This window comes from Cyprinodon variegatus, unplaced genomic scaffold, assembly GCF_000732505.1.
Source record: "Cyprinodon variegatus isolate N-32 unplaced genomic scaffold, C_variegatus-1.0 Scaffold1503, whole genome shotgun sequence".
NCBI classification, from domain to species: Eukaryota; Metazoa; Chordata; class Actinopteri; order Cyprinodontiformes; family Cyprinodontidae; genus Cyprinodon; species Cyprinodon variegatus.
In genome coordinates this window covers 9,509-23,950 of record NW_015151956.1, presented here as the reverse complement: position 1 = coordinate 23,950, position 14,442 = coordinate 9,509, and the positions used below count along the sequence as shown (strand labels likewise).

Sequence of the window (14,442 nt, the reverse complement as noted above, 5' to 3'; positions counted from 1 at the left end):
TAAGCATTAAAAGTAATGGTTGGATCATGTTCATGCATGATGTGATCAAAGTAAAAATTGTAGCACCCAGCTTATTCATGTTTGAGGTTAAGAACGTCAGAGCTTTCAATTGAAGTCTTTCAGTCACTACCTTAGCAAACCTGTGCAGCCACAGCTCATTATGGCAGAAACCCAGTAGGTTTTTTCATATAGCTATACACAACTTTACAGGTTTTAAGCCACCCATGACATGGGAGACACACTATGTATTTAGGAATTTTGGAATGACAATTTGGTATATAGAATCTTAAGCAAACCTAACTAAGGAGTAAGTTGCAGAAGGTTAGTAACCAGGGTGTACTCTCACTACAACCAGCTCTAACACCCTTGAACTTTAATTCAAGGTACAGTAAAACTCGTTTGTTAATAAAATATCGCACTCATCTCCCCAAGGTATATTAAGGTGTTTTCTCACTTAAATCACCACCATGTTTGTAGTTTTTTGACCCACATGCTGAATCACACAAGAACCAGTGAGTTTTAACGTTTTATTTACAAAAGCAACAAGAATCTGGAAGCAGTGAACAGCAGGAAGTTAGTTGAACTTTCTGGTTGGTCTGAGGTAAGAAAGCAGGCTGATCAGGAAGGAGTTGGTTGGTGACAACCAATGTGACTGACTTGCTTACTTGAGGGATGAAGGGGAGGCAGGATGGATCTGTAGGGGTTTGATTCAGTTGCGCTGTTCGAAAACCTAGGACGCGTCCTTAGAAGGCCAGATTCGAAGGCCGATTACGTCATAGCGCGGTGCCGAGGTCACTTGGTTACTTGGCGCCGAGCAGTGGTGAAAATTGGAAGTTTAGTTTAATATAATACAAGTCAGTGAATAGTTCCGTCTGAGATTAATGAAAAAAGTTGTTTTAATGGTTATTGAGTCAGATATGTGGCTGTAATGTTTGATTTATCTAAAGGTTTTAATCTGTTACTGTGTAAATGGGTTTGGCTGTAATTTAAGGACAGATTCTAATATATCTGCAGGGTGGGGACTATAAATCTGATAGGATTTTTATTTTTTTATTGCTGTTTTGTACAATATGCTTAACTAAGTATTTTTTGTTGTTGAATATTAGAGATTTTGCAGATATATTTCTATACATACATTGTTTAGATTTACTTATATCTTTCTACCCCTTTTATAGAATAGAATAGAAAATCCCTTTATTGTCCCACAATGGGCAAATTTACAGCAGCAGAAAGATTATTGAAAGTGGACACACAAATGTGGACCTTACAAAAATGTATAGGAATAACATAATAGGGAAGAGTTAAAATATGAACAATAAAATACTTTTAGGGCGTTTTAAATATAAAACTGGGGAATAAATACCCATAATATGCTATGGACATTTCTACAGTAATGGATATTTGAAAATAGCAGCAACATCAGAGATGTGCAGAATGACAGCAGCATGTTATTTAACTGACTAAGGTTTCTATCATTACATTTGATTTGATTTGTTCCTGCTCCCGGTGGTTGGAACCTTTATTCCACTCTGGATTCTTGTTAATGTAGTCCTTGTTCACTTTACAATAAAAACTAAATAAATAAACAAACAGTTTTGAAAACTTCAGTTTTCATTCTTTTCCTGCTTTTTGAGTCAACTTTCACGGTTGCTAAGCAATAGAGCTTACGCGGTAAAACCTGCCGAAGGGTAGACCTGTTTGATTTCACAGCCAAAACTCTTCCGGTCTCCTTATTTTTCAAGGACTTTGAAGTATCCAGTCTTCGAAGGATCCAGACCGCGTCCTTGGAGGATGCAGCCCAGGTTTTCAAACAGAGCCAGTGTGCTTTGTAGACTTTACACCAGAGGTCCAGGAGAATGTGAGATCTGAGTGCGTTACTTGAAAGAGACCTTATGCTGGAGAGCGGGAACTCCAATTGAACACAGGTAAGACCCTTTTTGGTTCTGTTTAAGTTTCTTTTGGAGTTTTCAGTTACACTTTGATTTATATCATTCTGTGTTTTCCTGGTCATTGGTTTCTTTTCCATTTTGTGTTACTGTAGTTGTTTTCCAGTTATATTTAATCATTGTTGTATTTTTTGAGTTACTCTTTGTTGCCCCCTTGTGCCAGTCTCCTTTCCCCTAGCTCCCTTCTAGTTGCTTCTATCCACACCTGCTCCCTATCAGCTGATTAGCCCATATGTTGTCTCTCATATATACACCTCCTGTTGCAGTTCCTCGTTGCTGTATTCTCTTCATTACTTCACTTCTCATGTATGTTTCTCCCTGGCATCTCAGAGTTTTGGTTAGCTGTTTAATATTCCTGGATTGGTGCTTCTGTTTCCATCTACATCTAAATTAAATCTGCAAGAAAACATCTCTGCCTCTTCATCTCTGCATTTGGGTCCTTTTCTACTAACTTCCACCAAACCTGACACCTTTTCCATAAAGATCAGAGATGAACTGAGGTTCACTGGTTGTCTGGAACAATTGCAGAATCCACATTAAAAGAAATAAACAAAAAGACAAATTTCAACAGGAAAGATATTCCTGGTTTAGGTGGATGTCTAACCCTTATGGGTAAAGAGAGATGGCTTATATACACGCTAGCCATCTTGACTGAGAATTGTTCTCAGGTGTGTAGGAACATGGGTCAGCCCAGCCACCATTCTTTCTGTGACAGGAAGCTCACTCACACCTGAAAAAAAGCAAACCCCCCGAGGCCCCAACAATTAGTCTGTGGCTAAACCTAAAACCACTCCAGCTAAATCCAAGCCAGTTCTCACAATTGTTGTCAGACACATATGAAATCAAAGGTCCTCATTTCAAAAGATGAAACCAAATGTACAGAGCTGGTAAACTTCACTGTCTGCATTCTTCATTGTAGGCCCTGGTCAGCCTATTCAGAAAGCATGAACCACAGACGCTATGGGAGGATAAATGGTTTCTTACAATTCTTTATGACAGTCATGATTATATGCTGTTATTGTTTCATTTTTTAACAAGGCACACCACAGGAAGAAAAGCCTTTGATCCTTTGGTTTCTGTTTTGATTAAACAGAAAGTTAGGGTCATCGAAGTTAATCCGATGGTCTGACAATTTGGGGATTATGATTACTATTGACATTAAACGAACATTTTAAAATGATGGTTGCTTTAAAAATTTGTTGCATTAATGGCCTTTATTGACATCAATTGGACAAGACAGGCAAAGGATGACATGCAGGAAAAGCATCAAGGTTAGGAGTTGAACCTTTTCTGCACTGAGCGCTAGTAGCCTCAGTATATTGGTGGTTGCTTTGCCACTAAATTATTCCTATTATTACAAATCTGTCAGACCAAAATTTAATTTCATCTTAGATATGACATTTTTTTATTATTGGTTTCAATTACCTCTAAATTCTGAACTGATGGTTTTGAATTTGTTTTACAAATACACTGAGAGTGAAAAAGTTCTTAGCACTAGGGGCCATTATGGATTAGTATTTATCTGAACCAATAACCCAGTAGCTACTTAGAGATTAACAAACTTTCGTTTTAAATCAATTTTAATTTGATGTTTCTATTTGTTGGCTCCTCTCCTGTGGAACAAATGTCCTGTTTTAGTTTGTGAGGCAGACACCCTGATTACATTTTAGACTGCGATCAAGACTTTCCTGCCCAATCCAATGGGGGAGAATTCAGCTCAGAAAGAAGTTTGAACTTGGCTCTACCTTTCTCATGCCTCATCAAAAATAGTTGGTGATCCTTACATATTTTCTATTTATGCTGCTATTAATTTGGGCTGCTGGAGGACTTTTGTATAATTCTGTTTTATTCTATCTCTAATGCCCCATTTTGCATTTGTTAGTTCCACTAATAACCATCCACTTTTTCTTGTCATTTGTAGCTTCTTCTGGTCTGTTTCCTTGTGGCAGTGACACCATCCCAGAAAGAAATGTCAGCTGTGCTGCTGCTATCAACACACATGGAGCTTCTCAAAATAAGAAATCATAAAAAAAAGGGATTTGTAGTTGTTGTAATCAGTTGGAAACTGTTGAGTATGATTAGACAGAATGAATTAAGTGTAGAGCAGACAGTGAATTAATAACAGCAGTTCCAAGTAAGGAGGGAAAATCCAAGTCATTTATTAGGAAAATTATATTTAAAAAAAAAACCCATCAGGAATCATTAAATGACATATCTTATAAATGCAGGATTAATTAACAGTATTTGATTCATACAGGTATTCCCTGAAGTATAAATGTAAGTAATATCTAGCACGCCAGTTGCCAGTTAAGGGAGAAGGAAGTTCATAGTTAAATTTTAGTTTCCTGGCATCTGGTCCGATTAAAGAACAATATGGAAATCACATTCCAAAATTCAGAGATAAAATAAGAAAATTCATTATAATGACTGAAGATAATTGAAGATATTAGATGGTATATATGCAAAATTGACTAAATAAGTCTTAGATTATGTGAGTATTATTTATTGTTCAGCTTCAAACACATTCTTAGAAACATTTAATACTATTTCATATCAGGCTATATTAAGGTTTACAGGAGTTTTTAGATCAATGCCAATGGCATCATTATTAGTAGAGATGGGAGAGCATAAGAGGGGTTCAGTTAGCTTTCAAACTTTGGGCAGATTTTGAAGGGAATGAACATCCAACTCAAGCAGTGATACAGCCAAAGTAAAAGCAGACAAAATTTTTTGGTTTGAACAAGAATAATAATAATAAAAAACCCTGCAGAAATGCAGAAAATGTTGTGGACAGATGCTTTACTGCACTAGCCTATTAAAGGATAATTTTTCTTCAACACTAGATTATTTTAGTTTTATAACTAATCGCAGCAGTGTCAAATGTAACTGAGCATTTTGAAGAACTATTTATTTTGGAACGTGGCAAACAAGTTGCTACAGCACCAAATTTAACCACAAGTAAATTCATTGTCAGCATAAAACTAATTATTTTTGATGGTTTTTAGTTTGTCTTTTTTAAATACCAACAGCCATAGTAAGAATGGGCTTGAAAAGAAACAAAAGTAACAATTCTATTTTTTAAATGTAAGGGGTAGATAGTAGAGATAATTGCAAAGAAATATAAGGAGAAGTAAAAATTTGTCAAAAAAAAAAAATACTCCAGTAAAGTATAAATAACCACAGTTTCTAATTAAGGTAACCAAGTATTTGTACTTTGTTACTTGGTGCCTCTGCATATATGGTGGATCTGGAATTTTTAGAAAAGAGGATATGAAGACTTAGTAGATTAACAAAAAACAAACAATCAAAAAAAGAATTATAATAATAAGGACATGCTCTTTTTGAAGTGTAGCAAATATGCCAGCATCAAGGGGAATCCTTTTCACCTTAAAGGGTTTGTCATTAATTTCCTTAAACATTTAACTTAACTCAGATATAAATCAAAATGAGGATTTATATATATATATATATATATATATATATATATATATATATATATATATATATATATATCGTCATTTGGAATTCAAAAAAGTCTAATTGGAATCTAATGGAGGTGTAATTCTTAACACGGTTGNAAAAAAGTCTAATTGGAATCTAATGGAGGTGTAATTCTTAACACGGTTGCAGGGTGGCAGCAGAACGCCTCCTGCTCCTTAGTAGGCCGGAAATGAACGAAGAGGAAATACAAGGCTATCGCTAATGCTAACTAGCTGATCGTGTTGGAGAAAAAGAAAAATGTTGCGTTTTTTATTTTCCTCTCACGCTCATCCTCAAAACGAGGCTTAGTCTGTTTTTTCTCCTGATTGTGCAAAGACTCAGACAAGTATTTGGCCTCTCTTTGTGTTTTTAGCGTTATTTAGTGAGAAGTTAGTGTGGAAGTGTTGTGTGTTTGTGTTAGCCCCGTCAGCTGTCCATCATTTAAACGTCAGGTGAGTTTCTGCTTTGATTGACTCACTTTGTCCATTTCTAGTTAGAAATCTACACGAAGTAAAGCGAGATGAATCGTCCCCCCCACCACCTAAACCGGAACATGAGAAGAATTGAAGTTGATATTCTTGTTTACTGACCTAAATAAATGTCACGTCTTAGCTTTAGTTATGGCATTATAACATTTATTATTAAATCACCGTTAATGTATCATAAACTATATATATTGCAATTTAAAATCTCTTCTTAGACGGCGTGTTTTTACATTCTTTCCATAAATCTATCTATTTTTCAGCTATTGATAGTTTAACTGCATCGTCTAAGTTATAGGCAAAACCTTTATAAACAGCTAAATAGATATACAAAGTGTCTTTATCGATGATGAAATTATAGTTCATAAATGAATAATGCTGTTGCTTTTGTAAAATCAAAGACAACCTGACAAAAAATAGTATATATATATATATATATATATATATATATATATATATATATATGTGTAAGTCCCAGTTCACAAAGCAACGTCATTTAGATATGTGACTTTGAAAATGAATCCAGTGACTAACTGTTATCTGCAAAGGTAATAGAAGACAATGAATATTGCCCTGATTGCCAAATACTCCCTTTGTATTATGTTTAATCAAGCTGCAACACGCCCGGCTGGCACCTTCTCAGTGATGATTTGGTCATTTCTCCGGAAAGTATGGCAATAAAGCTTATAAAAGCCAATGGAATTACTGATTTACAGCGAAAGGGTTGCTTTACAAGAAAAAGCTGGTCTTTTGTCAAACAGTGTTGCTTCACAAGAAACAAGCAGCAAGTTTTGCATCAACCAGTTTTTATAGCTCATAATACTGCAGCTTCTAAATAGAAACCAATTTAAACTTTTATCAAATCGTGGGTTCCAGAGTGGCCCCACAGTTGGCTAAGTTTCAGGAGCACCTTCTAAAGATATTTAAACTCAGGGATAAGGTCAACAGAGTTTAACCTAGAGTTCACTGGCAACAGGACAGTGATAACGTCTGGTTGATTCATCACGCACAGTTAGGCACGGACCTTGGGTGTTGATCTGGTTTCAAGGACAGAAAACGGAATTGGTTTCTTTGCCTTACATCAAAGTTAGTAGACACCATGGGCGGTTCTAGTCAGGGGTCAGCAGGGGACAATGCTCCCATAGAACTGGCTCCTACTGTGGCCCCTGTACTGAAAAACATAGCAAAATGTTAATATTTAAGTCTATTTTTCTTTAGACAAATGTATTTTCCCCGTAATTTGAGCAGCCAAGTTAGGGAATTTGAAAATGGAACAAGATGATTTATGTTTAAGATAAAAAAAATAAAAAAAGCCATTATCCTCCTTCCTTTGGCAGATCACCTCATTTACCTGCTCATATGAAAGACAATTACACTTAGTTTAAGATACTTTTACTTTTATAGATCAGTTGTTGCAGTTAGATACTATTTTGATTTCTCACGATGACATGGCGCTGACGGAAGAGACCCCAACTGTTTTGGCCTTTGCTCCATATTTGGCTTTTACAGTTAACTTTAACAATTATTTAGGAAAATGCAATCGGCTTTAAGCTTCAGTCGCACTAAGATATGATCAGTTTTCCTCTGGAGATTAGGAGTTTGTAACCTTGGTTGTGTGGCTCACTTAATGAACTAAATAGTGCACTCTTGCATTGTGTTGTTTTTTTGTTTTTGTTCTTTTTTTGAGTGCTTGTTGTTATATGTTCTTTGCCCCCACTAACCCCACCCTGGCCTCATGTGTCATAATTTTGTCACAGAACACTGCAATAGGTAATTACTATGTTCTATATTCTCACCAAGGAATGACAGGTTGGGCATTGGAGTATTTTTCCAGCACCTCCGTGCACCGAGAGACAAGTCAAATGGGATAAATAAAGGGCCGATATATAAAGATGTTTAGATTAGTTTCATGACCACAAGACTTCCTCCATCTTTATCTTTTTAAGAATCTATTGAGGTTGTTTCCATAAACTTAAGAATATTCCTGAAAAAAATTATTTGAAACTTTGAAATGTCCCCTTTTAAGTACAAGCTAAACATCTTAAAGGATCTTTTTGAGTAATACGATTTTCTTGTAATCTGCAAATGAGTTCTTCAGGCACTCTAGTATGGAGGGCCCAGAGAGTCACTGAAAAAGAAAAGCAGCCATTTCAAATTTAACATTTGAATCATTCAATTTGAAAAGCATTTTCCAATAATACATTTAAATCTAATTATTAAGAGGAACTGTGAATAGTATGTATTAACATATTATTATATAATGGAATTTGAAATTTATTTTCAAATCCTATTTTTAATTGGATATTTAAACAACTAAATTCATAACCCTGATATAGTGTTTCTTTAAATCAATTTTACTGTATGATCTGGTTGAATTGTAAAGTGCATTGAGATGACATGTCTTGTGAATTGGCGCTATATAAATAAACTGAATTGAATCATAAATAACTTTTGTAATCAGAAATTTAAAAAGGTTAATTCTCATTCCGTTTCCGTTTCTTTTTTTTAGCTTGCATTTTCAAATCCTTATTGAAATTACATTTTACCCAGTTAATTTACCTTTTCCATGATCCTTCTGGTTCCAGAGCACACTGGAAAGCAGTTAAACTCTTTAATTGGTTAAACTCACATACTTGGTTAACAAAATGACCATTAAGGGAGCTGGTCACATCTGAGGAGCGACTAATGGGTTAACTGGTTTTCAGTGTGGCCAGGGACCAAATAAATGGGACGGCAAAAGCATCAGCCCTGCAAATTGGTCAGTTAGACTGATTTCAAAATAATCAGTATCGGCCTCAAAAGAAAAATCTTGTATCGATCAGTCTATGAAGATAATACCTTCAATAACACTTTTTTACGGCACTAGTGGCTCGTTTTTTTCGACAGTAGGCTGACAGGAAAGGGGTATGAGAGAGGGGGAGGGACATGCGGCAAAGGACCACAGGTCGGATTCGAATCCGGGTCGACCACATTGAGGACTAAAGCCTCTGTAAATGGGTCGGGCGCGCTAACCACTGCACCACCTGAACACCCTCAATAACAATTTTATTAAAATAATATCACATTTTATCCCAGATAAATATTTTCTGGTAGGGAAGTTATGTACTGGACAGTTATTAAACATCATATAATAAAATGAAAATGTGCACACCCTTTAGTTCCTACCTTTTTAAGTCTTTTTTTTTTTTTGTATGTGAATTACCATCCATCGCAGATCGTTGTTTAGCCTCCAGTGTTTGTCAACGCACAATGTGCTGACCTGCTCAGGTACAAAAAACCTTGTAAGATGTAAGCAAAGCGACTTAGAAAACCATGAACAAAGTCTGTCTCCTTGAGATAAATGTATTCTAAAAGGGAATCCAGGGGTAGTAGAGGCTTTTCACAATAAATGTAATGTACACTCAACAACATCCCTTTAAAATCTCCATCTTTAACTCCAGAGACAGGTTGTTCCTATATTTTACCTAGTGGACTGGCAGTAATTTCTCTTTTATAAAGCATAATCTGTGAGGTAATTTGAATTATTGACACATGCTTGGTTAACATTACTAGATATTGCTGACTGATCTGTGCTCTACTTAAGTTCAGTGACCCTCAAGCTGTGTTATCTTGTTTGTCACAGTGCATGCTTGTTTTACTGTGAAATTAGATGTCAAAAGCTATTATTGCCTAAAGCAGTGGCTCCCAACCCTGCTCCTGCTCTTTGGGGCCCATTGTCATCTGAAACACATCTAACACGTACAGGACGGCGGATCCTGAGGAGCAAGGCTGCAAAACCACTGACCTTAAGTTCTGTTTCCACCCTGTAGTTTCTTTGTACAAATTCTTAGTATTTCTTAAAAAATATCTGGAATATTTTAACAGCCTCTATAACCTGGGTCTTGAGAAATTCTGATATATTCATTAGTAGGTTGAAAACATTAAAATACTAACAAATGGAGAAGCTTTTCTGCCAATTATTTATTAATTAGCTATGTTTTTTTATGGCTTGCTTTGGTTAGGCTAATTTATATTGAATTACAATCATGAGAAAAGTCTGCTTTAAACATGATTATACTTTGGGAAAAATGTTGCACTCTTGTCTTTTTAATTATTAACAAATCGTAAAACAAGATAACATGTTCAAAAATATGCTTATTGCAAAAAAAAACAACTTTTAGCCTGAAGATCATAAGACCTCATGTCAAATATTCCCACATGTAAAGGAGGTAACTTCAGAATTATTTAGAGAACGGAAGGAAAATATATCTTCAACATTTAGAATGTGACTGATTCGTTTGGGGTAAAATTGTTAATGAGAATATTAAACATTCTTCTCTCTCTTTTATTTTTAGTTCGGTCATTTTTGGAAGCAGCCATGGCAGCTCCTGTAAATGTCCAGGCTCCAAGTAAGACCTGGGAGCTGAGTCTTTATGAGCTTCACAGGAGCCCTCAGGTAAGCTGCAACAAACAATAAGACCTTAATCAAACTCTCTGTATGCTTGACAGGACAAGAATGTTTCATCATGTGTGAAAAGTGAATTGCGTGCGGATGTTTGTCGAGTTTCTAATAGATATGCATACGTTGGATCTGACCTAACAGGGTTGAGGGGTTCAAACTCCATATTTTAAAGGAGTATACCAAAAAGAGAATAACACCTCAGCTATGTTTTGGTAAACAAAGGTAGTCTTTGTTAAAGAAGGCCGCAGACATCACTAACATTTCGGTATGTCACCATGACTTGCTGACCTAGAACAATCTTTGTTTAAAGTCGTGAAAAATGTGATAGAGGGGAAAAGTCAGTGCCTGACATTTGTCACCTTGAGTTATAAACCACCACCTTGTGACACTAATAACATGTTTGTAATACACCTTCATAAAGGAAAAGGGCAGGTATGTTCCCATCTGTCATCGATATTTACTGACCGTGATATCTGCTATGGAGGACATATAGAGTTACTAAATAAGAAAACAAGCCATTTCACATTTTAATCATGCAATTTGATATCTAATTTGAAAAGCATTTTCAAATTGCAAATTTTAAATTGAATTTCTAAAGAGGAATTATAAATTTTATTTATTAATCCATTATTAAATACTGGAATTGATATTTCTAAATGGAGATTAAAAAAAAAGTCATAAATCTGATTATAAATGCCTTTCTTAATCACAAATGTAAAAAGGTTTTTCCTTATTCCATTTCTAATCGTTAGACAATATTATTGGTTTTCAGTGAAATGGAGAAATTGGACCAGTTTTAATATAAATTGTCATGAGAAGGCCCAGCAGAGAATGTATTTTTTGGTTTCCTTCCATTCTCTCCTTGTCCATCGTTACCTATACTCTGCTGCCACCACCAGGAACAAGGGCAGCCTGCAGCCATCATTTCCTGAACTGAGAGGGAAATTGGCTGTAATATCTCTTTTTGTCAGGAATTTTAAGCATCCAGGAAAACAAGGCAAGCAGGAAACATTGGAGTTTATTTCTCCCACCTCAGACACAAACTAATTCAGACTCTTCCCCTCTGTCACGAGGCTGCGGCACATTAAAGCCAAAACCTCTCGTGACAAAAACAGCTTCCGTCTGTCGGTCTGATTTAAAAACTCCCGTCTCCCTGTTTATTTGAATTAATATTGTTATTGTTTATGATTATTGATATTTGCCACATTGTTAATTATCTATAATCCCCCCCCAATTTATTGTTCAAATACAATTTATATTTTTCTACATTTATTTATGTCAACTGTTCCTTTTTTGTGTAGTGTTTAAAATACTGATAATTCTGATATATATATATATATATAAACCAGAATTAAGCTGTATTTGTGGGCGTACATAGGAGGCCATCGTGGATGGGACTGAAGTGGCGGTGTCTCCTCGCTCGCTGCACAGCGAGCTGATGTGTCCCATCTGCCTGGACATGCTGAAGAACACAATGACCACCAAAGAGTGTCTGCACCGCTTTTGTTCAGACTGCATTGTCACTGCTCTGAGATCTGGGTAAGCACAAATACCATTTGATGCTGAGTCATTCAGGGCGGAGGATTTTAGCGATATCTCCGTTTCCAAGAACTCTTATTTAAACTTTTATTTAGCTACTAATTCACTGTTTGCTTTGTTGTGGAGGTCCAAGCTGTACAACTTAATTGTAATGTTGATTATTATTTGGACAACTTTGATGTAAAAAAAAAAAAAATCATACATGTATTTAGGTGTAGAATAAGTATTTGACCACACTTTGAGAATATTATTGCCTGTCTTTATGGCACTGTAGGAACAAGGAGTGCCCAACCTGTAGGAAGAAACTGGTCTCCAGACGTTCACTGCGCAGAGATTCCAACTTTGACGCACTCATCTCAAAAATCTATCCGAGTCGTGATGAGTATGAGGCCCATCAGCGGACCGTCCTCGAGAGGCTCAACAGGCTGCACAACAAGGAAGCGCTGAGCTCCAGCATCGAGGAGGGGCTCCGCCAACAGGCCCGCTACAGGTCCGAGAGGTGTGGGAGGGAAGGGAGGTTATCAGGGTGACTGTGATCTAAATGAGTTTCTTTTTTCTTCCCAATAAGCTTTGTTCTGCATCACTGTACATTTTTGTTCTTAAATCATGTTTATAACTTGGTTGTTTTTAACATATTAGCATTCATAGCAACATTTATTATCGACAAACATGTGTCCTGAAACTTAATTTACTGCCTTTTTAAAATTTTATTAACTTAGTGAAACATTTTCTATAATCATTAAATAGATCTTTGAGTTTTTAGTGACTGCTTACTTTGTAGCTGGTAGAAACAAAAACCTTTATTTTAAGGATGAAGATGTCAAATGAAACTTTGTAATAGCAGGCCCAGATATAATTCAGCTATTATCTCAGTTTTTCTTAAGCTTTTACTGTTAACTGAAGCCTAGTTATAAAGTTTATATCACAAATTCTCAGTTTAGATTCTCTCATAGCAGCCTTGCCTCATCCTGGAGAGAAATATCAGCTGTGCTTCTGCCATCAACACCTTTGTTTATAGGTGTTTGAGATCGGCCTGTTTTTCAGTGTAGTCCGGTTTCTCTGACTGTGACTGGCCGCCTTTTACAGTTGATTTTTTGTATCTCAGCTTCTGTCTCCTTAAACCCCAGTCGGCCTCGGCAGACGGCCGCTCACACTGAGCCTGGTTCTGCTGGAGGTTTCTTCCTGTTAAAGGGGAGTTTTTCCTCTCTACTGTCGCTACAAACATGATTAGTGTGAGGAATTGCCTTTAAGTCAATGAGTCGATGCAATCAACTGGTTTTCCTTAGATATTAAACCTTGAATCAATTTAACTGGATGATCTGGTGAACTGTAAAGTGCCTTGAGATGACATGTGTTGTGAATTGGCGCTATAGAAATAAACTGAATTGAATTGAATAGATTTCTGTGATTTAGAGTTATATTAATTATTCACAATCAGCATAAATGATCATCTGCAGGTGCTTTATTTCTGCATCCCGTTATTTATTTTCAAGAATTAACTCATACTAATAGACTTCTGAGCAGATTTCTGCTGCCCCCTTGTGTTATTTCTGTGTTACTTGAAAGTGTAATTCTTCATCCAAAATGTTTATATTCAGAACCGTTGCCTGGGAAACATTATGAGATCATCACATCTCCATCATTTTAAAACGGTGTTAAACATTTTAAAAGTTATTTCTCAGTTTGTTTTTTGTGTCTGTGTTTACCTCCTCACAGGAATCACAGAGTAAAGAAACCCACTCAGGAGAGTGACAACACCACCTTCAGTGGCGGGGAGGATAACGGCGACTCTCGCTCACACCTCTCTCATGACTCTGCCCCCTCCAACACGCCCCATCCCATGGGCCAGACTCCCCCAGAGGCGGGGCCGAGTCGCAAGCGGCAGCGGGCTTCTGATGACGGCTCGGGCCCCGAGGCGGACAGTGGGAGCCCGACCCCACCTCTGAGACGCCACAAGGAGGGGCCCGTCTCAGAGATCGAATTGGTGTTCAGACCACACCCTCAGCTGGTCAATGCCACCGACTACAACCAGACCAGGTCAGAACAAATTATTTTACAAACCTCTTACAGGTGGTTTGAACATTTGATTTGAAGATTATAGTTTCCTCTTTGGAAAGTTATTTGTAGAAACAAAAAGTGACTGAAGCTGTTAAATTGTTTTCTCTTCATGAAAAAAAAAACTATTGGGTCACTAAATTGATATTTTTTTTCCTGAAACACGTGTGTACTTTTGTTCGTGTACTTTAAGGCAAGGCACCGAACCTGTAAGATAGACAAATGGACCAATATGTACATTGCTGCAGCAATGCATGCACATTTTTAATCATCATAAGCGTAAGAATAGCAAGGCAAGTCAGTTTGCATAGAAGAAGCACTGCTACCTTTTTAATTAGCTATGTTTTAGTTAGAGTGCATTTAACCTCTATCTAAAACTAGGGATGCACGATGTTGGGATTTTGGCCGATATCCGATATTTTAAAACTCATGTAGCCGATAACCGATATCGATACCGATGTTAAAGCTGGACAAAAATAAGTAGTCATTGAAAATAGCA

The 14,442-nt window shown here is 36.6% G+C and overlaps 1 protein-coding gene across 4 annotated transcripts in view; it reads left to right on the top strand.

Moving 5' to 3' along the window:
• The first annotated feature begins 5,616 nt into the window (after positions 1-5,616).
• ring1 (ring finger protein 1) overlaps positions 5,617-14,442 on the top strand; it is an 11,282-nt gene continuing 2,456 nt past the window's right edge. For 2 of the 4 annotated variants that reach the window (XM_015403467.1, XM_015403470.1), the window contains exons 1-5: positions 5,617-5,878; positions 10,243-10,343; positions 11,728-11,888; positions 12,163-12,387; positions 13,605-13,925. In XM_015403467.1, coding sequence (XP_015258953.1) covers positions 10,266-10,343; positions 11,728-11,888; positions 12,163-12,387; positions 13,605-13,925 — 785 coding nt within the window. In that variant the 5' untranslated portion in view covers positions 5,617-5,878; positions 10,243-10,265. The remainder of the gene's footprint in view (positions 5,879-10,242; positions 10,344-11,727; positions 11,889-12,162; positions 12,388-13,604; positions 13,926-14,442) is intronic. The other 2 variants (XM_015403468.1, XM_015403471.1) reach the window with 1 other exon arrangement.